This window comes from Triturus cristatus, chromosome 10 (genome assembly GCF_964204655.1).
Source record: "Triturus cristatus chromosome 10, aTriCri1.1, whole genome shotgun sequence".
Taxonomy (NCBI): Eukaryota; Metazoa; Chordata; class Amphibia; order Caudata; family Salamandridae; genus Triturus; species Triturus cristatus.
Genome location: NC_140593.1, coordinates 431389080 through 431416637, shown reverse-complemented (window position 1 = coordinate 431416637; position 27558 = coordinate 431389080). Strand labels below are relative to the sequence as shown.

General features: G+C 49.2%; 1 protein-coding gene across 12 annotated transcripts in view; it reads right to left on the bottom strand.

Moving 5' to 3' along the window:
• WAC (WW domain containing adaptor with coiled-coil) overlaps window positions 1-27558 on the bottom strand; it is a 600841-nt gene that overhangs the window by 399853 nt on the left and 173430 nt on the right. For all 12 annotated transcript variants that reach the window (XR_014970123.1, XR_014970125.1, XR_014970124.1 and 9 more), the window contains exon 7: window positions 22773-23081. Coding sequence is in view for 9 of the 12 variants with exons in the window: in XM_085631783.1 (XP_085487909.1) it covers window positions 22773-23081 (309 nt within the window). In the remaining 3 variants the exon portion in view is untranslated. The remainder of the gene's footprint in view (window positions 1-22772; window positions 23082-27558) is intronic.

Sequence of the window (27558 nt, the reverse complement as noted above, 5' to 3'; positions counted from 1 at the left end):
ATTGCTGACGAAAAATCTTCCGGATCCAGTCTGACGCCTGGGGATATTCTAAGGTGAGGAATCTAACTAACGTGTTTCTTTCAGATACAGATCCACAAAACATTGTTAGCCTGCAGGCTGCATTGCAATACAATACCATAGAGACTGAAAAGCCTTGTACAGGTAAAAACTGGCACCGTGCCTTTAAGGCAGCCCTGATTCCAATATCCCATCATGCCTCAGGGGTGACAGTTGGGTCAGTTCTTTGCGGGACCTTAGTCCTAAACACAAAGATATACTTCTTCCATATTTAATAATACAGTCCTCATTTGCCTGGGGAGGCGGGTGGTTGCTTATGACTGATGAGGATACCCCTGGAAGAGAACTAGGATTACAGGTAAGTAACTTATCCTTCTCTTCCAGGGGATCCTCATCAATAGTCATAAGCACTGAATAGAATAGCAAGCCCTTCTTCCACCGCAGGCAAATGAGAACTGCACTATACATTGAAGATAACAACCCAAATAATCAGTTGTTGAACAGATTCCTCAAGGAGGCTTGCCCTACTTGAGCGTCTGCTCTGGTGTCCGAGTCCAGACAATGTCTCGTGAATGTATGGACAGATCTCCAAGTAGCTGCTTTACAGATCTCAGAGTGGGACATTATTGAGAAACGCAGCAGTAGCCGCTTTCCCTCGTGTGGAATGTGCCTTAGGTAGAGGCCACAACGGTTTCTGAGCTAGATGGTAAGCTAACTTAATGCTTGACACAATCCATCTGGCAATAGAACGTTTAGATGCTGCAAAACCTGTACGGACAGCACCATAGTTAACAAACAATTGGTCAGACTTTCTGACCGCCTTAGTTCTATCTAGGTAAAATTTGAGAACTCGTTTAATATCCAAAGAATGCAACGCCCTCTCAGCTGGCGAGGAGGGGTTGGGAAAGAAAGTTGGTAGTGAGATAGACTGATTCACATGAAAATCGGACACCACCGTAGGTAAAAATGAAGGAGGAGTTCTCATCACCACCCTATTAAGGTGAAAAACCGTGTAGGGTTCTTTTGAGCAGAGGGCCTGTATTTCTCTCACCATACGTAGTGAGGTGATAGCTACCAAGAAGGCAGCTTTCCACGTAAGGTGCTGTAATGTAGCCTTATGTATGGGTTCGAAAGGTGGACTCATAAGCTTTGAAAGAACCAGGTTCAGCTCCCAAGGAGGCGAGGGAGGCCTCACTGGGGGGGGTAAACCTTTGAGTCCCTGCAAAAAATCTTTTACCACTTGAATCTTAAACAACGAATGCTGAGATGGAGAGCGCCTATAGGCCGTAATGGCCGCCAGGTGCACTTTGATGGAGGAGAATTTCAACCCCACCCTGGCTAAGTGAAGCAGATAGGGTAATATCACTTCCTCTTGACATTTCGTAGGATTATATTGATTTTAAATACACCATAAATAAAATCTCTTCCACTTACAGAAGTATGAGTGTCTCGTAGAAGGCCTCCTAGCTTCCTTCAATATAGTCATACATTCCTGGGGAAGGTTTAAATGGCCATACTGGAGGACTTCAGGAGCCATGCTGTTAAGCTCAGCGAGGGAAGGTTGGGATGGTAAATCCTCCCCTGCATCTTGGTTAGCAAGTCCGGCCTGCACGGCAGACGATTGTGCGGCCGGATCGATAGGTGAAGGATATCTGGGTACCACCACTGCCTCGGCCAGTCCGGTGCTATTAGGATCATCTTGGTGGTCGAGTGTTGCAGCTTGGTCACCACTTTCAGGATTAACGGAAGAGGAGGAAAGGCGTACACAAATGTCATTGACCAGTCGATCAAAAGGGCATTCCCCAGAGACCCTGGTCGATAGTACCTTGAGGCGAAGCCTCTGCATTTTGTGTTTCCATCCGCGAAGAGATCTACTTGTGGACAGCCCCACTCCTCGAAAATTTTCTCTAGCACCTCGTCGTCGAGGACCCAGTCCTCTGGGTCTTGAAAGCGTCGACTGAGTGTGTCCGCTTGAACGTTGAGCTCGCCTGGCAGGTGCACCGCCGTTATGGAAATGTTCCTTGCCAGGATCCAGTGCCACAGGGATTGAGCGTCCAGCGAGTGTGTCCTGGAACGAGTACCCCCCTGCTTGTTCAGGTAGTACATCGTGGTGGTGTTGTCCGTTTGTACTAAAATGGAACTCGTGCTGATTGAGGGCAGGAACGCCTTGAGGGCGAGATGTACTGCCCTGAGCTCTAGCATGTTGATGTGATATAGCTGCTCGCTGTTGGACCACAGCCCCCGAGTCTGTAGAGACCCCAGATGCGCGCCCCAACCTTGTAGCGATGCGTCTGTGATCAGTGTTTGCGATGGAGGTTCCTGATGGAAAGGAATCCCCACCTGCAGATTGCTCGACTTCAACCACCACTTGATCGACTGCCTAGCCATTGTCGAAAGGCACACTTTGTCCTCCAACAGAGAAGACTTTTGGTCCCATTTGTCCTCTCGATCCTGTTGGAGAGGACGCCTCCGCAACCTGGCGTTGGGCACTAGGAATACGCAAGATGCCATGGCCCCTATCAGGGATGATATATGTCGCGCTGTAGACAGCCTGTTGATTATAGCATGCCTGCCTTTTTGAGCGAGGGATAACTGTCTCTCCTCCGAAGGAAACACTTTTCCTAGTTCGGAATCTATAATCGCTCCCAGGTAGTGTATGCTTTGCGTTGGTGAGAAGGTGAATTTCTTGTGATTCACCTGGAGCCCCAATCGGTGACACAGATCCAGGCAGTGTGTCAGCTGTGAACGTACAGTCTGAGGCGAAGGAACTTTTAGTAACCAGTCGTCTAGATAGGTATAGACGAAGACTCCTGCGCACCTCAGGGCAGCAGCACCACCGCCATGCACTTTGTGAACACTTGAGGTGCTGATTTCAGGCCAAATGGTAGAACCTTGAACTGGTAGTGGGAGGTTCCTACCACGAATCTTAGGAATTTCCGATGACGCTGGCAGATGGGTATATGAAAATACTTGTCTTGCAGGTCCAGCGAGCACATCTAATCGCTTCGACGGAGATGTGGATATATTTGGTGAAGTGCAAGCATGCAAAACTTCTCCCTCTGGATAGGTTTGTTGAGTGTTCGTAAATCCAAGATGGGTCTGAAATCCGTTTTTGTACTTCTCTTCCGAATTAGAAAATATCTGGAGTCGACTCCTCTCCCTCTCTGCGCTCTCGGAACCCTTTCTATGGCCGATTTGAGTAGGAGGGTTGCCATCTCTTCCCTTAGCATCTTGAGTTGATGAGACGAATGTACCGTGTGGGCAGATTGAGGAGAACTCCAGAAACGAAGAGAGTATCCATGTTGCAGTATAGTCAGTACCCACTTGTCTCTGGTGATGTTTTGCCACTCTGGAAGATGACGCGAAATACTTTCTCCCACCGGAGCGGTGGACGGTATTGGAGGAAGCGATCGCTCATTGCTTGCCTTGAGCCTTGTTTCCACTGTTGGACTGGCGGTTGTTTCCTTGTCCTCTAGTTGATCTGCGGGACTGAAATTGTTGTTTTTTCTCTCCTTGTTCGTCTTGATTCTTCTGCCAGTGAGTGGTTTGAACCCTCTGCTGGAATGCACGCCTGTCAGTTCCCCTAAGACGACGGAACTCTTTCCTTTTCTCTAGCCCCACGGCTTTCATGGTCTCGAGTTCAGACTTCATCCGAGCCATCTCGTCGTCGGTATGTGAACCAAAAAGAGAACTCCCAGAAAAAGGCAGATTGACAATTCTGGCTTGTGCCTCAGGTTTCAGAGCAGTTAATCTTAGCCAGGAAGATTGTCTGGCTGAAATACCATGGGCGTAGGAGTGAGCTGCAAGCGTTGCTCCATCTGCTGCCGCACTTACGACTTGATTAGAGACCAGACTGCCCTCCTGCAAGATCTCCTCAAAGTCATTTCTATCCTCCTGCGGAAGTTTCTCTATGAATCTTTGGAGAGAATCCCAAAGTGATCTGTCGTAGCACCCCAAGAGCGCTGAGGCACTGGCCACTTTCAAACTGGAGGCAGCCGATCCGCATACTCTTCTTCCCCAAGAGTCTTGCGTCTTGCTTTTGGTCCGGCGGCACTGTGGATGACAAAGCCACCGAATGGGTTTTCCTGGCGGCCGCAGTGATCACAGAGTCAGGTGGAGGGTCCGCCTTGAGAAACAGAGAATCCTCCGGAGCAGGACGATATTTCTTAAGTATTCGCGCCGGAGCGGACTTGATGGTAGCCGGCGTGAGGAAGACATCCATCACTGGTTTAAGCAACCCAGGGACCAGGGACAACAGTGGACGAGACGCCGTTCTTTCGTGAAGGGTCTCAAAGATGACTGAGGAAGTTGTCTCTTGAACAGGCATTGGAATGTTCAACTTTGCTGCTCCCCTGCACAAAACATCTTGGAAAGTGCGAACGTCATCTACTGGTGAAACTCGAGATGGAGGAGTATCTGAAAGCGTGGGGGAGTAATCTCTCTTGGAAGAACGACTTGAAGAAGGAGAGGATGTAGGAGACCTACGCCGTCTTCTCTCAGATCGCTCCGACTCTTCTGCGACAGTTGGACCTCGATCTTCTCCTGGGCGAACGTGAGCGCCGATCATACTCTTTCCCGAGAGTGAGAACTTGTTGGTCTCCTAGGCTGGATAAGATTCCTCAATCTAGTTAAGGAAATGCTTACTGCATGCGCCATGGAAGGCATACATGGTGGTATGGACTGAGGCAGCACTCTGGTGGGGCTTTGTCCCGGAGGATGATCCTCTTCCTGCCTTATTGGTGTCGGTGACGCTGTCAATTGAGGACTTGATGGCCCAGGATGCTCTATTGGTGAAATAGGAGCTGGAGATGAAATCATCACTTAAGGTGATCTGTATCTTGAAGGAGGAGAGCCTGATCCTGCTGAGGCTGAAGGCGAAATAGAAATAGGCGGTGAGCCAGAGGCTGAATCATGCTCCGATGCCACATCCGGTGTATACTTCACTCTATGCGGAGACTTGCGTCTCGACGCTGACCTGGATGCCAAATGACGTTTCGATGTTTCCTGATACCCCACAGCGGAGGACTGTCTCGACGGTGATAGGCCTATAGCCGGAGATCTGGACCTCGACGCCGAGTGGATAACTGGCGACGAGTCATGCCTCGACGTCGAGAGCCTTGTCGTCGACGGAGGGCTAGATCCCAAAGGGGAACTTCGCCTCAATGTCTGTTTCATCGCCGAAGTCATGGACATCTTTAACGACGGAGGCGCCTGCCTCGACGCCGATCCAGACCGAGGCGACCACCTCGATGTCGATTCATACTCCGACGACGATCTTCGTCTCGACGTCGGCAAGGTCTTGGACGACGATCGCTTCTCCCTCGACGGCGAACCAAGTCTCGACGTCGATGATCGCCCGTGTTCTTTTGACGACGATATTCGCCTCAAAGTAGATTGACTTCGACCTTCTTTCCTTCCACGTCTACTTCCTCCTAGATGTTGACTTCGACGTTGAACGATTATGTTTCTCCTTCGACGCCGAACGAATGCTTTTCGCTGCCGGATCTTGCATCGACGTTGATTTTCTCTTGGAAGCATGAGCCTCCCTGGCCTCCTCACCTCTCAACGACGATCCCGCCGCTGGAGTCTTCGACGCCGAGCCCGACACCGATGGAGAACACACAGGGATCAATTGCTTCGACGTCGACCGCATTTCAGAAAGGCCATGAAGCCTAATCCCCTCCCTTTCTTTCAAAGTCCTCTTAGAAAGGTCCTTACAATGTCGACAGGAAGCAGGAGGAGTCTCCGGTAGACAGATGATACACACATCGTGAGTATCTGAAGAAGCCTTCTTTTTGCCACAGGATGGACAGGGCATGAACAAGGAAGGCATTTTCTGACAGAAAAAAGTTTTGAAATCTGTCAGCAAAACAGGAAAAATGCATCACCAAAAGGAAATAATTAAGATGAAGCAAAAAAATTCACTAGAAAACTAGCAAATCTTGACTAGAAAGTCAAAACTGAAGAGAGCTGAATTCCAGGGTCCTAACTGAAGGAGCCGGAAAGAACTGACCCAACTGTCACCCCTGAGGCATGATGGTATATTGGAATCAGGTCTGCCTTAAAGGCACGGTGCCAGTTTTTACCTGTCTCTATGGTATTGTATTGCAATGCAGCCTGCAGGCTAACAATGTTTTGTGGATCTGTGTTTTGCACAGTGTTTTCTTTTCTTTCTCATGAGTTTTTACCTCAAAAAACAAAAAATGTATTATTATATCTATGGTGTGTTATTGGATATTTATGTCTACATTGTCTAGCCTTCTATGGGGGCTGCATTGACTTGGAAAAAATAATATACTTTTATACATATACAGAGCTATATATATATATATATATATATATATATATATATATATATATATATATATATATATATATATATATATATTCAGTGAAAAAAAACCATAGGTTTCACACATGTTATAGTTAGCAGAAATTTTACTGATAAAAAACCAATGAAATTCCCCCGTTATAGTTAGTGCAGGCAACTATAACTCACGCGACCGCAATCCTCTGCTGATGACATATGTGTCTTTATGAAAAAAAAAATATTTGTAATATATGTATAGCTAAAATTTAATGGAAGAAGACATGGGCAAATAAGTGTCTAAATACAGTATTAGCATCAGCAGAAGATTGCGGTCGCGTGAGTTATAGTTGCCTGCACTAACTATAACGGGGGAATTTCATTGGTTTTTTATCAGTAAAATTTCCAGCTAACTATAACATGTGTGCAACCTATGGTTTTTTCACTGAATTTGCAAGGTTTTTTAAATGCTAATTCCCAACTATAACGTGTGTGAAACCTATGGTTTTTTCAGTGAATTTGTACGGTTTTTTTAAATGCTAAGTTACTTTACGCCATTCGTGGCGTGCGCGCCCACTTAACGCAGTTCGTTCCGTGCACGCACATGGAGGACATATGATGCGCTTCGTTGTGAAAGGTAATATTTTAATTTTTCACATTAGTAATATGCCATGCACAAATGGTGCCCTTCGCGCACCAATTGCACATGGGGTGGGGAGAGTATGGATATATTATTTTTTTAAATTAATTTTTACCGTACGCGTAATCGGCGAAATTATCGAAAAAATTAAAATTCCGTTTTTGGCCTTGGGGGATCTTTGAGGACTCCCTCAACATGGCTAGGTGCTTAGGAGCTGTCTAAACAGCCCCTTTACATGTTTTTGGCCTTTGTTTTTTAACCCCCTCTCAGACTGCGAGAGAGAAAATGGCGGCCGCCGCTTCCTGGTTTCAACCGATTCGAATGTTTACTAAGATCTAACAGCCAATCAGAATCGCGCTCGCGCACGGCGGCGTGCGCGTACGGTAAGCGCACCGTAAGCGCACCGTAAGCTGCCACAGATATATATATTGATTTAAATGCTATTTTCTCAGGAACTACTGAACAGATTTACACCAGACCTACAAAAGGCACTTCCTTGACCTGTAGACTACCTCTCTGCCAAATTTCAAGGAACTCTGTTCAGCCGTTCGGGCTGTAGCTGTGTCTAAATGTCCTATGGAAAAATGCATGGGAAAAACGCGTTTTGGGACCCCCCTTTTATCTCAGCCCCCGCTTTACGAATCCCCCCCGAGACTTTCAGGGTAGGAGCGGAGCGTAGCGCCCCATTAGTTTTGAAAATTTCGCGAGGATTCGTCGACCGGCGCCAAAGTTATTCAAAATAGAATGTTGCGGTTTTCCTATGGAAACAGGGTCCTAACTATAACTACCTACTGGCGACCGCCAGTAGGTGTTATATATATATATATATATATATGTGTGTGTGTGTTTTTCATATATAATTTTATTATTTCCGGGGTCCCCGCACATGGGCGGGAATATTCAGTGCTTATGACTATTGATGAGGATCCCCTGGAGGAGAACCACTGATCTACACTCTCCATCTCACAACTCAATCTTTTACTGCTGGTCTCAGTTTGAGTTGTGTATAATGTGAGAAGGTGCCATCTTTCTTGCATGATATGTCCCCACTTTTTGCTGAATGTACTTTGGCTGAGTGTGCCCTGGACTCCTGCCGATCAGGGGCCCAGGGCCTATGTTCCTTCCCTAAAACCTAAAACCCAAATTGGCAAACCCTGGCCACATGTGAGCCCATGGTAAATGTGGTACCCAGGGCCTTGTGACCAGGGAAGGCCTCTAAGGGCTGCAGCACTTATGGTGCCACCCTTGGAGGCCCTGTGCCCTAACACAAACACACTGCCCTTGCAGGCTGAGTGTCTGGGTACAAGACAAAACAAAGTCGACATGGCCACATCCCTGTGTGCCATGCCCACAACCAACACTGCCCTGGCATACATCAGCCACCCCTCTAGCTGGGTGCCCTATACCAGTGGTGTGTGCACAGGAGCATGAGCCCTGTGCCCATACAGCACCCAGGTCCATTCCTGGGCAATGTAAGTGCAGTGCTGCCATTTAAGAGTATATGGTGCTGAGAGCTCATCAAACACAAACTCCACAGCACCATAATGGCAACACTGAAGACTGAGAAGTTTGGAATCAAACTTCTCAGCACATTAAACCCGCACTGATGCCAGTGTGGGATTTAATGTACAAAGCACTACAGAGGGCATCTCAGAGATGCCCCTGGAAACCTAACCGACAATCCACGTCTTGTCTAAGAGGCTGCCCCTGCTCTCCTGGGCCTTCAACAATGCACATCCTGGGCGAGGTGCTAGGTCTCCTCCCCCAGGATGGGCAGGGGGAAGCTTCAAAGGCATACCGCCTTTGTGAGCTTCTCTAGACCACTTGCTGTACCCACCAACTGGCCCCCACCGGTTTTGCCCCAATTCTGGCGGGAAGACTGGCCCTGAAACCCCAAGTAAGGACCGGGGATGTGCCAGCCTGCCAACCCCACCCCTCAGGTGGGGGAGGCGAGGTGAAGCACATCTTCGGGCTCTCGCCATCTTGAAGATGGGAAGCCCTGCCCAATCAGGACTAGGCTACCCACCCCAGGGCAGGGACCCATTGGTCCCTGCCCTTTACCTACCTGTAACGCCCCTAAATCTAGTATTTAGGGGCACCCTGAACCTTCCTTCCTCAGATTCCGAAAAAGCAAAGAAGAAAAAGTAGAAAGAAGACCTGCCGTGCAGCTGCTAAGAAGAGGAAGACACCAACTGCTTTGGCTCCAGCCCTACCGGCCTGTCGACCCTAGAACCTGCTCCTGCTAAATCCCGGCATCTCCTGTGGCCAGCAACCTCACAAACCCCGGAGGACCTGGATACCTTGTGACTGAGAATCTGGGACTCCCATGAGCAGTGGCACTGCTGAAAACAAGTTTCTAACCACTGGCATCAGCCCGGAACCGCGAACCCTGCACACACTGCACACGCCAAGCCTGGCCAGTGCCGGCGTGGACAAAGACCCCAAGGACGTCCCCCCGGCAACTGTGACCCCAAATCCAGCACCCAAGGACCCCCTCGCCGCTCCCGACGCCGGCAGCCTCAGAATCAGGGACCCTGCCACTTTCTCACACATGAGACAAAACAATGTTTCTAGTGACAGTATGTAAATGTCTATCTCATGGAGTGGCTTGATTTATGGAAAGAAATCAGTTATTAAATGGTCTTTTTGGAGTGAAAAAATGAAATCAACTTGGTTATCAAGATTATGGGAACCCATCTAATAATCTTGTCGAAATGTACTTTTAAAAACGTCTGTTTACCCATGTCCCCACTCGCTAACCGTGCATAAGCAAGTGATAGCAATGTCACTTTCAAATAAAAGTGTCAAAATTAGTTGCACTATGGGTTAAAAAGAGAACATTACCCTGCTTAACACCATATTAAATTTCAATATTGGAGACTGTGCAGTTAACCCCTCTACAAAGTCGGAATGGACAGGGATAGAGAAGAATCACTTCTGTGCGCTCTTAAGCATACATCTCAGCTACGTATTTGTACTCTAATGGATGCTTAAGTCAACTGACCGTTAAAATGAAGCAAATACAACAGAATACATTTTACTAAAGGTGACTGTGAGAAAGTGGCTCTGTATAAACTGTTACCCAATAGGTACAGTGTGTACAGAGTCCACAGCCCCAGAGGTTTGGCAAAGGCTAAAGTTAGATATAACCTTACTCTCTAAAGTGGTAGCTTGGTCGAGCAGTAAGGCAGTATCCGAGGACAGTGTAAAGCATTTGTTTCACACACTCAGTCAGCAAAATGGTTTCACACACAATACTTGAACTCTAGGCCAATGGTTTATATAAAAAATATAGGTCTTTTATTTTAGAATCAACAATAGGTATTAAAATATACTTTCTCAGAATGAGATGCTTTATTTAAATACTTTTGCAATATGCAATTGGCGTTTGTAGAAAGTTACAAGTTGTTGCATAGGCAACACAATTTTAAACACAATAATGCATTGAGTTCAAAGGAAGTTTCAAGTTATTTGGAATAGATTACTTTCAGGATTACTTTTGTGATTCCAGGACTGGATCCTAGATTCAGTCCTGGGACAGTACTTAGAAAGAAGTGATAAAAGTCGACTTAGTTACTTTTAAGTAATATTTTGCTATTTTAAAAGTTGACACTTAGAAGAAATTTAATAGAAAACAGTCAATGATTCCCTATGGAAGAAAATTCAAGTTGCAGGTATAGTATGTTCTCATTACTTTTGTAATCCAGTACTGGGTGCCTAGTCTCAGTACTGGGACCTTTATCCAAAACAAAAAACAAGTAATTACCTTTTCACAATTTACACGATTTTTAAAGAATATTTAACGTTTGCAGAAATCAACACTTAGAAGGAATTTCACAGAAAAACAGTCAATGGTTTCCTATGGAAGAAAATTGGGTTACTGGTAAGTATGGTTGTGAATATTTTTCAGGGTCAGTGCTGGGCACCAAGATCCAGCACTGGGAGCTCACCTAAGAGCAGGTGAGTATTTTCGTTTGTCACTCAGCTGATTTTTGGTGAATATTTTAATGTTTCAAAACTCGACACTTGGAAGAATGTTATCTTACGGAGGAAGAGTGAGTTATCGGCTTTTGGTAAGCACTCGAATGGCAGAGTTATGGTTCTGGGCATAGACTCAGGGGTCTCCCAGTGTCAGGTAGGTACAGTTGGTTCACCCACAGCGGCACAAGGGCGGCCGGGTGCAGAGAGAGTTGGGCCCAATGTTATCCTATGGCAGGCAGGGGGCCTTTGGTTGGTGGCTGCTGGCAAGCAGGCCACACGACTGTGGGAGCTGGGCTCCTGTTCACTTGCTCAGGGCAAGTGGGGAAGTAGATTAGGATAGATGTTGCACTCCCAGGGGCACTCGGGCGGCTGGGTGCAAGGGGCTTTTGAGCCGTCGGGCGCTCAATGGATTTCAATGGAGAAGCTACAAAACTAACAAAGGCTGCAAGCTCGGGGACGGAGATTCTTCAGGTGCGACCACTTCGAGAGGTAAGTTGGGAAGCTGTAGGTTAGGTAGGCACCCAGGAGCTGGACACAGGGGGCCGCAGGGCGCCGGGTGCAGAGGTGTCTTTTCGCGTTGGGAAATCTTACACTCAGCTGGACGCGGTTGGAGAGGTCCCTGGATCTGAGGCTGCAGGCGTCGGCAGGAGCATTGAGGTGGGTCCTTGGGTGCTGGATTCTGGGTCACAGTCGCCGGGGGGACGTCCTCGTGGTCTTTGTCCACTCCGGCACAGGCCAGGCTTGGCGGGTGCAGGAGTCGCGGTTCCTGGTTGGCACCAGGGGCTTGTTACTTGCTTTGAGCAGAACCACTGCTCGTGGGAGTCCCAGTCTTTTAGTGTCACAAGGCAGTCAGGTCCTCTGGGGGTTTGGAGGTTGCTGACCACTGGAGACACTGGGTTTTAGCAGGAGCAGGTTCGAGGGTCGACAGGCCTGTAGGGCTGGAGCCAAATCAGTTGGTGTCTTCCTCTTGTTAGCAGCTGCATGGCAGGTCTTGTTTCTTGTCCTTCTTGCATGTTTCGGATTTGGGATCTGAGGAAGGAAGGTTCAGGGTGCCCCTAAATACTAAATTTAGGGGCATTACAGGTAGGTAAAGGGCAGGGACCAATGGGTCCCTTTCCTGGTGTGGGTACACCCCTATCCTGCCACTCTCCTGTGGGAGGGGGCAGTAGCCTAGTCCTGATTAGGTAGGGCTCCCCATCTTCAAGATTGCGAGAGCCCAGAGATGTGCTTCACCTCGCCTCCCCCACCTGAGGGGTGGGGTTGGCAGGGGCTGGCACACCCCCTTTCCTCCCTTGGGGTTTCCCGCCAGTCTTCCCGCCAGAGTGAGGGTCAGAACCAGTGGGGGCCAGTTGCTGAGTACAGCAAGTGGCCTGGAGAAGCTCACAAAGGCAGCATGCCTTTGAAGCTTCCCTTACCCATCCTGGGGGAGGAGACCTAGCACCTCGCCCAGGATGTGCATTGTTGCAGGCCCAGGAGAGCGGATGGCTCTCTACCCAGGGGTCCAGCAACATGTCTGCTGTGTGGCAGCCTAGACAGCCCCTCAGACAGGACATGGATTGTAGGTTAGGTTCAGGGGGCATCTCTAAGATGCCCTCTGTTGTGCATCTTACATTAAATCCAACACTGGCATCAGTGTGGGTTTAATGTGCTGAGAAATTTGAAACCAAACCTCAGTCTTCAGTGTTGCCATCATGGTGCTGTGGAGTTCGTGTTGACGACCTAGCACCATATACTCTTAATGGCAGCACTGCACTTAGTGCCCCAGAATGGACCTGGGTAAAATAGGGGCACAGGGCTCATGCACCTGTACCCACACCACTGACATAGTGCACCCAGCTAGAGGGGTGACTGAGGTATGCCAGGGCAGTGTGTTTGTGGGCATGGCACACAGGGATGTGTGCCATGTCGACTCTTTTGTTCTGCACCAAGACACTCAGCCTGCAAAGGCAGTGTGTGTGTGTCCGGGTACAGGGTCTCTAAGGGTGGCACAATACGTGCTGCAGCCCTTAGGGGCCTTCTCTGGTCACAGGGTACCTATGGTACCATTTACTAGGGGCTGACATGTGGCCAGAGATGCCAATTGGGTTTAGGCGTCAATGCAGTTTTAGGGAAGGAACACAGGGCCTGGGCACCTGACTGGCAGGAGCCCAGGGCACACTCAAAGTACATCAGCAATTCAGCAAAAAGTGGGGGCATACCATGCAAGAAAGATGGCACTTTCTCACATCTTCCTACACCAGTGTCCAGCACATGTACTAAAATAGCTTCCTTGGTCACTTCTACTAGCAGTAATGGAACGACCGGCACAGAGGCATATCTGCTCATGCAAGTATGCCCTCACATGCCTTAGGGGTGTCAGCCTTGCTGTAGAGGTGACTTACAAGTATCACATGCAGTGGTAGGAGACATGGCAAACAGGGATGTGTGACCGGTCGTGTTTTCCCTTTTGACTTCGCAGTCCTGCATGTACTTGGTGAGGAGTCCCTTAGGGTGGCAACATTTGTGCTGCTGCCCTTAGGTGCCCTCTTTAGTACCGTAGGCCCTTGGTACCATTTACTAGGGACTTACAGAGGGTGCTAAAGGTATTGTAAATTGGGGGAAACAATCGTACAGTTTGGGGTAAGAGCTCTGGCACTGGGAACCTGGTCAGCAGTACCCCAGGGCACTTTCAATCAAAATCACAGCATTTTTTTTAGGCAAAAAGTGTGGGTGACTGTGAGAAAGTGGCTCTGTATATACTGTTCCTTAATAGGTACAGGGTGTACAGAGTCCACAGACCCCAAGGGTTTAACAGAGGTTAAAGTTAGATATAACCTTACTCTCCAAAGTGGTAGCCTGGTCGAGCAGCAAGGCAGTATCAAGGACAGTGTAAAGCATTTGTTGTACACACTCAGTCAGCAAATAGTTCCACACACTCAATAACTGAACTCTAGGCCAATGGTTTGTATATAAAAAATATATGCTTGTTTTATTTTAGAACCAACACTTGGAATTAAAATATACTTTCTCGATAGATGTTTCATAAAAATACTTTTGTATATGCAATAGACTTTTTAGTAAACAGTTACTAGTAATTGCAGTAGGCAACTCTATTTCTAAACACAATACATTGAGCTCAATGATAAATTCAAATTATATGCAACAGATTACTTTTTAGATTACTTTTGTAATTCCAGGCCTGGATCCTAGATCCAGTCCTGGGTCAGTTCTCAGAATCAGCTGTTGAAAGTCGACTTTGGTACTGTAATGATTTTTAACTAATATTTTGCTATTTCAAAAGTTAGCACTTAGAAAATATTTCAGAGCAAACAATCAATGATTCCCTATGGAAGAAAATGTAGGTTACAGGTACAGTAGGTTATCATTACTTTTGTAATCCAGTACTGGGTGCCTAGACTCAGTACTGGGACCTTTATCCAAAACAGGTAAGTAATTACGTTTTCAGATGTTATAAGATTTTTGACGAATATTTAGAAATTGCCGAAATCAACACTTAGAAGAAATTTCACAGAAAAACAGTCAAAGGTTTCCTATGGAAGAAAAATGAGTTAAGGGCAAGTATAGTTGTGGGTACTTTTCAGAGTCAGTGCTGGGCACCAAGATCCAGCACTGGGAGCTCACCTAAGAACAGGTGAGTAAATTCGTTTTTGTCACTCGGCTGATTTTTGGTGATTATTTGAAGATTTGAAAAGTCCACACTTAGAAGAAATTTCAGGAAAAAGCCAGCCAATGTTACCCTATGAGGAAAATAGGGTTTGCGGTTTAAGGGTAAGTACTCGACTGGCGATGTTGAGGTTCTGGGCACAGACTCAGGGGTCCCCCAGGGTCAGGTAGGTATAGTTGTTTCACCCTGAGCGGCTCTAGGGCGGCCGGGTGCAGAGAGAGTTAGGCCCAATGTTATCCTATGAAGGATAGGGGGGCCTGGGTTGGTGGCTGCTGTCGGGCAAGCCACGCGGCTGTGGGAGCTGGGCTCCTGGTCACTTACTCAGGGCAAGTGGGGAAGTAGGTTAGAGTAGAGTTTTCACTGCCAGGGCCACTCGGGCGGCTGGGTGCAGGGTGCTTTTGAGCAGTCGGGCACTCAATTGATTTCTATGGGAAATCTCCGGTTTGGAAAAAGACTGCAGGCTCGGGGACGAGGACTCTTCAGGTGCCACCACCACTTCTAGGGGTAAGTTGGGTAGTTGGAGGATTGGTAGGTACCCCGGGATTGGGCACAGAGGGCAATGGGGCGCCGGGTGCAGGGGTGCATTTTGATGTCGGAAATCTTACCCTCTGTTGATCGCGGTTGGGGTGGCACTCTGTTCTGAGGCTGCAGGCTTCTTCAGGATAGTCGAGGGGGGTCCTTGGGTGCCGGACTCGGGGTCACAGTCGCCGTGGGGTCGTACTCGTGGGTTTAGTTCACTCCGGCACCGGCCAGGCTTGGCGGGTGCAGAGTGGGCTGGGATCGCAGTTCCGGGCTGCTGCCAGGGGTGAAAGGTAGGTTCTGAGTAGAGCCTCTACTCAAGGGAGTCCCAGGGGATCAGAGTTCAAAGGTAGCCAGGTCCTCCGGGGTTTCTGAGGTTGCTGGCCACAAGAGATGCCGGGTTTGGAGCAGGAGCAAGTCCGAGGTCGACAGGCCGGTAGGGCTGGGGCCAATGCAGTTGGTGTCTCCCTCTCCTTCGCAGTTGCAGGGCAGGTCTTTTCTTCTCGCTCTTCTTGTAGTTTCGGAATCTGGAATAGGAAGGTTCAGGGTGCCCCTAAATACTAGATTTAGGGGCGTTACAGGTAGGTGAAGGCCAGGGACCAATGGGTCCTTGTCCTGGGGTGGGTACACCCCCTATCCTGCCTCTCTCCTGTGGGAGGGGGGCAGTAGCCTAATCCTGATAGGGAAGGGCCTCCCATCTTCAAGATGGCGAGAGCCCGGAGATGTGCTTCACCTCGCCTCCCCCACCTGAGGGGTGGGCAGGCTGGCACATCCCCTGTCCTTGTATGGGGTTTCCGGCCAAGCTTCCCGCCAGAGTGGGGGGCATCTCTAAGATGCCCTCTGGGGTGCTTGGTACATTAAATCCCACACTGGCTTCAGTGTGGGTTTAATGTGCTGAGAAGTTTGATACCAAACTTCCCAGTCTTTAGTGTTGCCATTATGGTGCTGTTGAGCTCGTGTTTGACTAGCTCTCAGCACCATGTACTCTTAAATGGCAGCACTGCACTTACAGTGCCCGGGAATGGACCTGGGTACTGTAGGGGCACAGGGCTCCTGCTCCTGTGCCCACACCATGGGCATAAGGCACCCAGCCAGAGGGGTGACTGACATATGCCTTGGCAGTGTAGGTGTTGGGCATGGCACACAGATGTGGGCCATGTCGACTCTTCATTTTGTCCTGCACCCAGACACTCAGCCTGCAAAGGCAGTGTGTGTGTGTAAGGGTACAGGGCCCCTAAGGGTGGCACAATGAGTGCTGCAGCCCTTAGGTGTCTTCCCTGGTCACAAGGCCCTGGGTACCTAGGGTACCATTTACCAGGGGCTGACATGTGGCCAGGGTTTGCCAATTTGGAGTTTGTGTGTTTTAAGGAAGGAACATAGGCCCTGGGCACCTGATTGGCAGGAGTCCAGGGCACACTTAGTCAAAGTACATTCAGCAATTTAGCAAAAAGTGGGGGCATACCATGCAAGAAAGAGGGCACTTTCTTACAGTGACCATGTCAAAAATGGGCATTATCTTACAGTAACCCTAGTACCTAGGGCCTGAGGTACTAAAGAGGGTCCCCTAAGGGCAGCAGCACGAATTTCTGATGAAAGAACTATCACTACCATCACAAGACACTCAAGGAGGTAATCAATTAAAAAGTACATGGTGCCAGCAGCTGGTGTGGTTCTCCCTCTATACAAAAAACGAAAAGTTTCTTACCTGTCGGTGTAGTTTTGCAGCTTGAAGATCTTTCTGGATTCACTATGCTGTGCATTATTCCGCGATCTTGTGGTTGGGTCCGGATTCGTAGTCTTTTCTTTGTTTTTTTTTGTAGCCCAGGTGGGCGTCGACGTCCACCATTTGGTGCACCTCCCGTGACGTCGTCGTGCTTCCTGCGGAAGTCCCACCTTTGGGGCGCCATCTTCGGGTTCTTTTTTCCCTGTTTTTTTTTTTTTTTTTTTTTTAACCCTAGGCGATTGATTAATCCTTTTGTCCATATTTCTGTACGTTTCCACTTCTTTGATCCTATCCATTTCACCCCCTCTTCCTCCAGCCTCATCTTCCTGGCGGAGGTGGGTGGGTTCGCTAGTGAATCCAGAAAGATCTTCAAGCTGCAAAACTACACCGACAGGTAAGAAACTTTTCGTTTTGCAGCGTGAATCTTTCTGGATTCACTATGCTGTGCATAGACTTTGTAGCGGTTTTCCTATTTTTGTGGTGGCTGGGTGGAAGATGATCGCTGGTCGTTGAAAATGTGTTGTAGCACCTTCTGTCCGACCTGTGCTTCCTTATTCATTTGAATGTCCACGCAGTAGTGCTTTGTGAACGTGTGCATAGATGCCCAAGTTGCTGCGAGACAAATGTCTTGGATGGGCGTGTTTGCCAGGAAGGCAACTGTGGCCCCCTTCTTCCTTGTGGAGTGAGCTTGGGGCCCCTCCGTTAGCTCCTGTCCAGCCTGTTTGTGACAGAATTGAATAGTGAGGGCAATCCACCTAGCGATGGTGCCCTTGGTCACTGGTCTACCCATGAAGCTAGTAGCAAAGGACACAAACAGCTGCTTCGACTTCCTGAGTTCCTTGGTTCTTTCAATGTAGTGCATCACCGCTCTTCTGGCATCGAGGGTGTGCAGGGCCTTTTCTGCGTTTGTAGTCGGGTTTTGGAAGAAACTCGGTATCTGGATACTCTGATTCATGTGGAACGCCGACACTACCTTGGGCATGAAGTGTGGGTCCGTCCTCAGGACTACCCTGTCTTTGTGAATTTGAATGTAGGGCTCCTGTAGCGTTAGTGCTTGAAGCTCGCTCACCCTGCGTAGTGAGGTTATGGCCACTAGAAAGGCAGTTTTCATCGTCAACATTTGTAGAGTGGCCTTGTGAATGGGTCCAAACGGCGCCTTCATGAGCTCCGTCAGAACCACGTTTAAATTCCATGCCGGCGGCGGCAACCTTTTCGGGGGTGCCATTCTTTTGGCTCCCTCCATGAATCTCTTCACCACCTGCGAGGTGAAGAAACTTCCACCCTTCTCACCTCTGGTGTAGGCAACGATCGCTGCTAGGTGTACCCTTAGGGAGCTCGAGCAGAGGTTACTCTTTAGAAGGTGTGTGAGGTACCTCAGCACAGTTGAGTCTCTTGTCATTCTGTTTTGCAGGCCCTTTTTCCTGCACCACACCGTGAATCTCTTCCACTTTGCGCTGTAGCACTTTCTTGTAGTAGGTTTCCTTGCCTCCCGTAGCACTCGCATAGTGCTCTGAGGTAACCTTAGGTGTGCGAACTCTAGGTCTTCAGGAGCCATGCTGCTAGGTTGAGTGTCTCTGGCTCTGGGTGCAGGACCTCCCCGTTTTGCATTGAGAGCAGGTCTTTTCTCCTCTCGAACCTGTACGGATTGCCTTGCGCCATTTCTTGAATCTGTGAGAACCATGTCTGCCTCGCCCACTGTGGAGCCACCAGGATCAGAGTCATGTTGCTGGTTCTGCACTTGTCGAGCACTCTGTGCAACAGGGGTATCGGTGGAAAGGCGTAGGCAAATGTCCTCCACCAGCTTATCCATAGGGCATTTCCCTTGGATTGCTGATCTGGTTGCCTGGACGCGAAGCTTTGGCATTTTGCATTGTGGCGTGTTGCAAATAGGTCTATTGTGGGAGTCCCCCATCTCTGGAAGATTTTCTCCGTTTCCTGGCCATTGAGCTCCCACTCGTGCGATGCTGAGGTCTGTCTGCTCAGCCAGTCTGCCTCCACATTGTCCTTCCCTGGTAGGTGAATTGCCAGTAGATCTATCTTGAGAGGTATGGCCCATCTCCAAATCTCCTGAGCTAGGGATGAGAGGGGAAACGACTGTGTCCCCCCTTGTTTGTTGATGTAGAACATCGCCGTGGTGTTGTCTGTCTGTACCAACACCCTCTGGCCGAACAGGTGTCTCTGGAATGCCTTCAGGGCTAACAGTATCGTTTTCAACTTGAGGTAGTTGATGTGGCGGACCGCGTCTGCTGGAGCCCATAGACCCCTCACTCTGAGGTTGTCCATGTGCGCTCCCCATCCCTTCTGCGATGCGTCCGTGGTAATGGTCATTGTTGGGCTTGGTGGTGTCAGGCTTCTCCCCGTTGTTATGTTGTCTCTGTTCCACCAAGTTATCTCCTCCTGCACTGCGTGCGTAACAACCACTAGATCCTCCCAACTTCCGTTTGCTTGTGACCATTGCTGTTGCAGCCATTCCTGGAATGGTCTCATGTGCAGGCGTACATTCGGCACCAGCTGGATACAGGACGCCATCATCCCCATCATCTTGCTCACCGCCCTCACTGTCAGAGCTCGCCCCTTCTGGTAGAGCTGCGTCTCCTTCAGTAGAGCATCTGTCCTCCTGTCGCTGGGCACTACTGTACTGTTGAGGGAGTTGATCTTTGCCCCCAGGAAAATCTTTACCTGTTCCGGTTCCAGCGATGATTTTCCCCAGTGGATGGAAAATCCCAGATTTGTGAGGGTGTCTGTTACGCATTTTGCGTGCCTCTCGCACTTCTCGCGTGAGTTTGCCTTGACCAGCCAGTCGTCCAAGTAGGGGTATACGTGTATTCCCTGCTTTCGTAGGTGTGCCGCTACCGCCGACAGGCATTTTGTAAAGACCCTTGGCGCTGATTTTAATCCGAAGGCCAGGGTTGTGAACTGGTAGTGTTCCTGTTCGATGTTGAATCTTAGAAGGCCCTTGTGCCTTCTGTTTATTGGGATGTGAAGGTAGGCATCCTTGAGGTCCACGGTGACCATGAAGTCCCCTTCTCTTATCTGTGGCAGTACCTCCTGCAGTGAAGTCATTTTGAACCTTTGCGTTCTGATGAACTTGTTTAGGTAACGGAGGTCCAGTATGGGTCTGAGGTCTCCGTCTACCTTCGGAACCACGAAGTAGTTTGAGTAGACCCCTTTGTTGCGTTCCCTGAACGGCACTGTCTCTATGGCTCCCTTTTGTAGGAGTTTCCGCGTTTCTTCTCTGAGTATTGCCAGTTCTTGGGCCGATCTCTGTCTTCCCTTCGGCTTCCTGTTTGGAGGTCTTTTCTCCAAGTCTACGCAGTATCCGTACTGCACGATGTTCCGTATCCACTTGTCTGTGGTTATACGCCGCCACTCCTGAAGGTAGAACCTCAGCCTTCCGCCTACTGGTGACGTATGCTCGTAGGCTCTTGAATCTTCTCTTCCCCCTGATGACACTTTTTTGCGCCTCACCCTTGGGGACCTTACGAGGGTAGGCGTCTTCTTGCGTGCTGAGTCACTTCGAGGAGGGCTGATCGCCCCCTCTCCTCCTTTGGCCACGTCCGTTCCCTCTCCCGCGAAAGGACTGGCCCCGAGGTTGATATTGCCAGCTTTGCTTCTGCTGACTTTGTCCGTGACCTTCGCCCTGCTGACCTTGTTGGAACGCCTGGTGCGACGTCCCCTGTTGGCTTCCACCCCTACCGTAGGGTCTCCTCGAGGGATTTCCTTGTCTCATTCCCCTCAGCTGTAGGGCCCCCATGGACCTCGCTGTCTCGTTTTCCTTCTTGAGCTGGGTGAGCTTTTCGTCCACCGTTGCTCCGAACAGTGTCTCTCCGTTGAAGGGGGTGCCAAGGATGTTGTTCTGCACTTCCGGTTTGAATCCCGAGATTCTTAGCCATGCATGCCTCCTCTCTGTGACCCCTATGGCCATGAGTCTTGCTGAAGTCTCTGCCCCATCCAACGCCGTCTTTATACAGGAGTTGGCGATGTTCTTGCCTTCATCCACCAGGTGAGAGGCTCTCTGGCGGTATTCTTCGGGGAGGTGCTTTACTAGCTCCCCCATCTCATCCCAGTGTTGGTATTGGTGTCTATTGAGGAGTGCATTCGAATTCGCCATGCGCCAGTGCATTGCGGCGTTCCTCTCGACCTTTCTGCCTGTGAGGTCGATCCTCCTGCTCTCTTTATCCGGAGGTGGGCCCGAAGTTGCTGGAACGTTGGCCCTTCTCCTGGCCGTGGAGGCTATGATGGAGTCTGCGGTGACGCTACCCCTGATGTAAGGTGGGTCCAGGGAGGAGTGCTTATATTTCTTCTCTGTCCTGGGCGTGATCGACCGGCAGGTGGCAGGCTCCTGGTTCATCACGCTTTGTAGCATGGGGAGGAACTGACTCCTAGTCTGGATGGGGAGCAGTGTTTCGACGAGAAAATCGGCTTTCGGCCTCTCCTCGTCGAGTTTGACGCCGAAGGCCATTGCTGCGCTCTTCACCACCATATTGTACACCCCGATGTCGTCGGGTGGCGAAGGCCTCGAGGGGTACGTGTCCACGGCCTCCTCCGGGTTTTCGGTGTCGAGATCGTGCCATTCGACGTCGTTGCTGGTAGATGCCGCCGATTCGTAGAACGACTGTTGGTCTTCTTCCTCGGCTTCTTCCTCATAATAGGGCTCCTCTTCTTCCTCGAGATCCCTTGTCAGCCCTTCGGCGTCGAACTCGTCTTCGACCTCGACGACGTCCGCCGATGAAACCGTTGGAATCTTGAATTCCTTCATCCTGGCGTCGAACTCCTTCTTCCTTTGAAGGATGTTCTCCATTTCGGCCTCGAGCCGCCTCTTCTTTTTCTCCATTTCGGAGATGCTTTCGGCGTCGACCGCGGGTCTTTTCGATGAAACTTGCGTCGACGTCGAACGTTCTTTCTGCGTCGATCGGCCAGTTTCATGGGATGATTTCGACGACCCTTGCCTTTCGGCGTCTTTCTGCACCAGGGAGTCCTTTTGTAAGGATCCGCTGGGCCTTTTGTCCGAAGTTCCCCCTTTGGACGTCGAAGTTTTCGGCGCCGGGGCTCCCTTCGTGGACCTTGACTCAGTTTTTCTCGAGTCACCCTCGTGTTTTCGAGGTGTTTTTTGATTTGCGCTCGACGATTCTCTTACCTCGTCTTCTTTTTTCTTGTCGGTCTCTACGACCGTGAAGTTTTCGGCTGTCTCGGCGACGTTGTCCTCGTCGTCCGTGTCGAGGCCCAGCTCGTAGAGTGTCGGGGGTTTCCCTTTGCCATCCATGTTGGCGTTGGCTCTTCTCTGCCTCTCTCTCACCCTGAGTGTCTTCGGCGCGAAGGCTGAGCAGGCGTTGCAGTCGATACTCTGGTGATCCACCGGTAGGCAGAGGTTGCAGACCGGATGCTGGTCTTTCTGCGCGAACTTGTGGTGGCAGTTTGGGCAGAACTTGAATGGCGTCTTGTCCATTTCGCTCAGGGTCTCTGAGCGTGCATTCTCCAAGGCTGTCGAAGAAAAAAGGTTCGCTGGTCCTCTTTCTTCGCGCTCCTGATGAAATCTGTTCTATTCCTGATGTCTTCTCTTGATTCTATCGATGAAACTCGCTTTTCTTCCTTCTTCCTCCGAGTGAATTTCTGGAGCTTCCCGATGACGATCCAGACCCAACGGCGGAAAAAAGAATCTGAAGATGGCGCCCCAAAGGTGGGACTTCCGCAGGAAGCACGACGACGTCACGGGAGGTGCACCAAATGGTGGACGTCGACGCCCACCTGGGCTACAAAAAAAAAAAAAAAAAAACAAAGAAAAGACTACGAATCCGGACCCAACCACAAGATCGCGGAATAATGCACAGCATAGTGAATCCAGAAAGATTCACGCTGCAAAACTGTTTTTATAATAAATTGAACGTTTTGAAAAACCAAGCACTTGACATAAGATACATACCTTTCCTCTCTGTTTTCTGCACAAGTATAGAAGATGTTGTAGCAGGAACCTTCGGTACAGAAGCTGCTCCATTTGCATCAAATGATTTCTTTGGCTGATCAGATTGTACAGCAAAAGGATTAGGAGGAGCACTGCTTGGGGTAGTAGCAGTTGGATGTACAACTGGCTTGATGGAGTGTTGTGCTGTCGCGATATTACTCGGAGTCTCTGCTCTTGGCAATCTGTAGTCTCTGTCATTGTGCCGACTTGTTTGAGATAATATATTTTGTGGGAGCATACCACTGGCTTCACCGGAATGCTTGTCTTCCACTGGAATAGAAGAAGAAAAAAAAAACAGATCTCATTGCATGATCACACTCCAATTAACAGACTAATCATGTGTCAATTTGGCACAAAGACCAACACCTCCCACCACAGATCTTTCGCAGGGAGAGTCAGGCAATCACCAACAAGCTTTTTTAACTTCCATTTCCTCGTAGAAAAAAAATCATTTACTACCAATGGGTCTAATGCATGAGCTTTTTAGAATACAAACAATGCACTATTAAACTGCAATGGTGACGGGAATAACGAGGGGAATTTTCCAGCTGGCTAAAAACTAATTTTCCCCCTTAATTTTACCAAATAAAAGTGCCCAGAAAAGAGCCGGAAACAGTTAATCACTTTTCAAAATGGATGGCAATTAGCCATAGACTAAATTATGAATATTGTACAGAAACATTCTATTGTCAAAGAGTTTAGTATCGGTCTGTCTCCTATAGCAGTTCCACAGAGGTGATGCAGAATGGCAAGTGCTTGTGCCAGTCTGTTCTGATGAATCCAACAGCAGATCTAGAATAGGAAAGCCCAGAAGTGTTCCGTGAAAATACGCACTGATGACTGTTGCAAAGGAAGAGGTCTAGCAAAAGTCACTGAAGCAACATTCTATACTGTACAGTAGGTACCAACATTTTCAACACTTCCCAACTCTGCTCTGCATCTAACTGGGGTCTTGTAGGATTTCTTCAAGTGTGAAGAACACATTTCAAATCAGTTGGTGCCTGGATTACTCACTTTTACACTCCTGAGTGGACATAATCTCTACAACTACCCACCTTACCTATGCTGCTCATGTCATGCCACAGGAATATCTCAAAACCTAATGACAGCTACACCTGCCTAGCAGAATAATAATTGCAACAGTCTCTGGTGGCTCTAAACACCAGAAGCCATGACAGCAACAGACTAAAGCCAAAAGTGTAAAATGAACTACATTCTAACCACCAAGGATATGGACATCCGTACAACACCTACCCCCCCCCCTCCCAACTCGATCAGGATCAGCTCTGCCAGTCTTCAATTTAGGAAACAGGTTAACAAACAACTCCTTAAAGAGCATTATACTGTAAGAATGTATCCTCCTCATTCAGAACACAGCATAATTCTGAACTTCGCATTCTGGTTTTCTCTTACTTCGATCCTGTCCAATGTTCTACTGCCTCTATTAGGCTTGCACTATACAAATACTACATTTGTGTAATGTCAACTACTCCAAACACAACACGATTTCATGTCTTACCTTCAGTGGCAGCTCCTACGCTATGGCTTTCAAGCAGCAAAATCTTAAAATGATAACTTTCGATTATTATCATTTTATGTGTTGTGTGCTGCTTTGCTGGCGGGTCTGCTCTGCGAGCAAGGCTGTGGAGGATTGGAGTGCCCACTCCTGAGTGCGCAATGGCCTCTCGGACCGCCCAAAACAGTCTGAGCACTTTTCCCTTCTCCATGCAGGCTACATTACAGCCTGCCTGGAGAACATAGCCACCCCTCTAGCCCCTGGCTGAGCGCACTGTCATGGCACTCAAACCAATCACAACAGTGCATTGCAGTGTTGTGATTGGCTTAGGGGAGTGAGCCTGTCGGCCTGCTTCCTGTAACTAAGAAAGCCATAGACCCCTATCTTACAAGTAGTGTGTGCTATAGGTTGTGTGCTCTAGGGGGTACAAAGTTATTTTGGCTTTAAGAAAGCATGCTTGGATGCATTTAACAATGTATCTGGAAATGCTCGATTTTGAAATGGATTTACCCTTATGAGGGGGAGCAAATGCAATAAAGGGTTGTTTGGCAGAAGTCTTTTGTCCTATCAATATAATATGTTAATGCTATTTTGACATTTAGTGTATTAAGAGCCCTTTCTGCCACAATCTGGTTGAGGGAAGAATGCAGGTAGCTCAACCGATTGGTGAATGTGGAAAGGGGACACTACCTTTGGAAGGAATTTTGGGTTAGTGCGCAGAACAACCCTATCCCTATGAAGTTGGAAGAATGGTTCTTACAAAGTTAGTGGCTGGAGCTCACTGACATGTCTTAGTGAGCTGATGGCAATTTAAGCAACCTTCCAAGAAAGAAATTGGAGGGCGCAATTGTGTAATGGTTTAAAGGGTGAACCCATTAGCCTTGCGAGAACAATACTGAGATTCCACACAGGTGCGACCCTGGGTGGTATTACAGTTTTAAGGCCTTCCATGAAAGCCTTAATGATTCCACTTTGAGTAAGGAGAAGTGTCTGTTTTTAAGATAGGTAGCCACTGTCGAGTGATGGCGAGAGCCCGGAGATGTGCTTCACCTCACCTCCCCCACCTGAGGGGTGGGGATGGCAGGCTGGCACATCCCCTGTCCTTATTTGGGGTTTCCGGCCAAGCTTCCCGCCAGAGTGGGGGTTGCAGGGGCCTGGGGAAGCTCACAGAGGAGGCATGCCTTTGAAGCTTCCCCCTGCCCATCCTGGGGGAGGAGATTTAGCACCTCTCCCAGGATGTGCATTGTTGCAGGACCAGAAGAGCAGGGGCTCTCCTACCCAGGGGTCCAGCAACATGTCTGCTGGGTGGCAGCCTAGGCAGCCTCAGAGCAGACGTGGATTGTAAGTTAGCTGTAAGGGGGCATCTCTAAGATGTCCTCTGGGGTGCTTAGTACATTAAATCCCACACTGGCATCAGTGTGGGTTTAATGTGCTGAGAAGTTTGATACCAAACTTCTCAGTCTTCAGTGGAGCCATCATGGTGCTGTGGAGTTCGTGTTTGACGATCTCCCAGCACCATATACTCTTAAATGGCAGCACTGCACTTACAGTGCCCCGGAATGGACCGGGTACTGTAGGGGCACAGGGCTCATGCTCCAGTACCCACACCACTGGCATAGGGCACCCAGCTAGAGGGGGTGGCTGATGTATGCCAGGGCAGTGTATGTTGTGGGCATAGCACACAGGGATGTGTGCCATGTCGACTCTGTTTTGACCTGTACTCAGCCTGCAAGAGCAGTGTGTGTGTGTTAGGGTACAGGGCCTCTAAGGGTGGCACAATGAGTGCTGCAGCCCTTAGAGGCCTTCCCTGGACACAAGGCCCTGGGTACCTAGGGTACCATTTACCAGGGGCTGACATGTGGCCAGGGTTTTCCAATTTGGGTTTTAAGTTTTAGGGAAGGAACATAGCCCCTGGGCACCTGATTGGCAGGAGTCCAGGGCACACTCAGTCAAAGTACATACAGCAAAAAGTGGGGGCATACCATGCAAGAAAGATGGCACTTTATCACACAGTGCTCCCATCGCCCTCGCAGTTTCGTTCTCCTTTTTGAGCTGTGTCAGCTTCTCATCCACTGGTGTGCCGAACAGTTGTTCCCCATTGAAGGCTTTGTTCAAAATATTGTTCTGGACCTCCGGTTTGAAACCCGAGATCCTTAGCCAGGCATGCCTCCTTTCTGTCAGTCCAATCATCATGAGCCTGCTGGATGAGTCCTCCGCATCCAGGGCCGATTTTTGGCAGGTGTTGGCCATGTTCTTGCCTTCCTCCACCAGGTGTGTTGCCGTCTGCTGGTATTGTTCTGGGAGATGTTTGAGTAGCTGTCCGACCTCTTCCCAGTGTTGGTACGCATGTCTGTTTATTAGGGCACTGGAGTTCGCAATGCGCCAGTGAACTCCTGCATTCCTCTCTATTTTCCTCCCTGTGAGGTCTATCCTCTTACTCTCATTGTCTGGAGGTGGCCCAGAGTTTGTGGGAATTTTGGCCCTTTTTCTGCCTGTCGCCGTTATAATGGCATAAGCCGGTACAGATCCCTGGATATATGCTGGATCCTTCGAGGAATGTTTATATTTTTTCTCTGTTCTAGGGGTGACCGGCCTGCAGGTAGCTGGCTCCTTGAAAGCTTCCCTGCCCAGGTCCAGTACACTTGGGAGCATGGGAAGGAATTGGCTCCTAGTTTGAGTGGGGAGCAGTGTTTCTAAGAGGAAGCAGGCCTTTGGTTTTTCTTCCTCTAGTTTGACCCCATACGTTGCTGCAGCATTCTTCATGACCATGTTGTAGATGTCAATGCTGTCTGGCGGCGAAGGCCTCGACAGATAACACTCTACGGCTTCTTCTGAGCTTTCGGCGTTGAGGTCCTGCACCGTCGAGGGAGTCGATTCCAAGTTTGTTTGTCGATCTTCCTCGCCTTCTCCCTCGTATTACAGGCCCTCTTCGTCCTGCTGCTCTGCTGGTTCTGGAGTTTTCGGCGGATGGGCGGCGTCGAACTCTTCGACTTCTACCTCGACAACCGTCAAGGGCTTCGAAGGGATGGTGTATCTGCTCATCAGTTCTTCGAAAACCTTTTTCCTCTGGAGGATACTCTCCATTTTGGCCTCGAGCCTTCTTTTCTTCCTCTCCATTTCGGCCGCCTGTTCGGCGTCAAGAGTTTCGGCGCTTCTCTTCGGTGTAGTCAATGTCGACGTCGAAGTCTCCTTCGGCTTTTTCCTTCGGCGTGGAGCGCGCCTTTTCGGGGG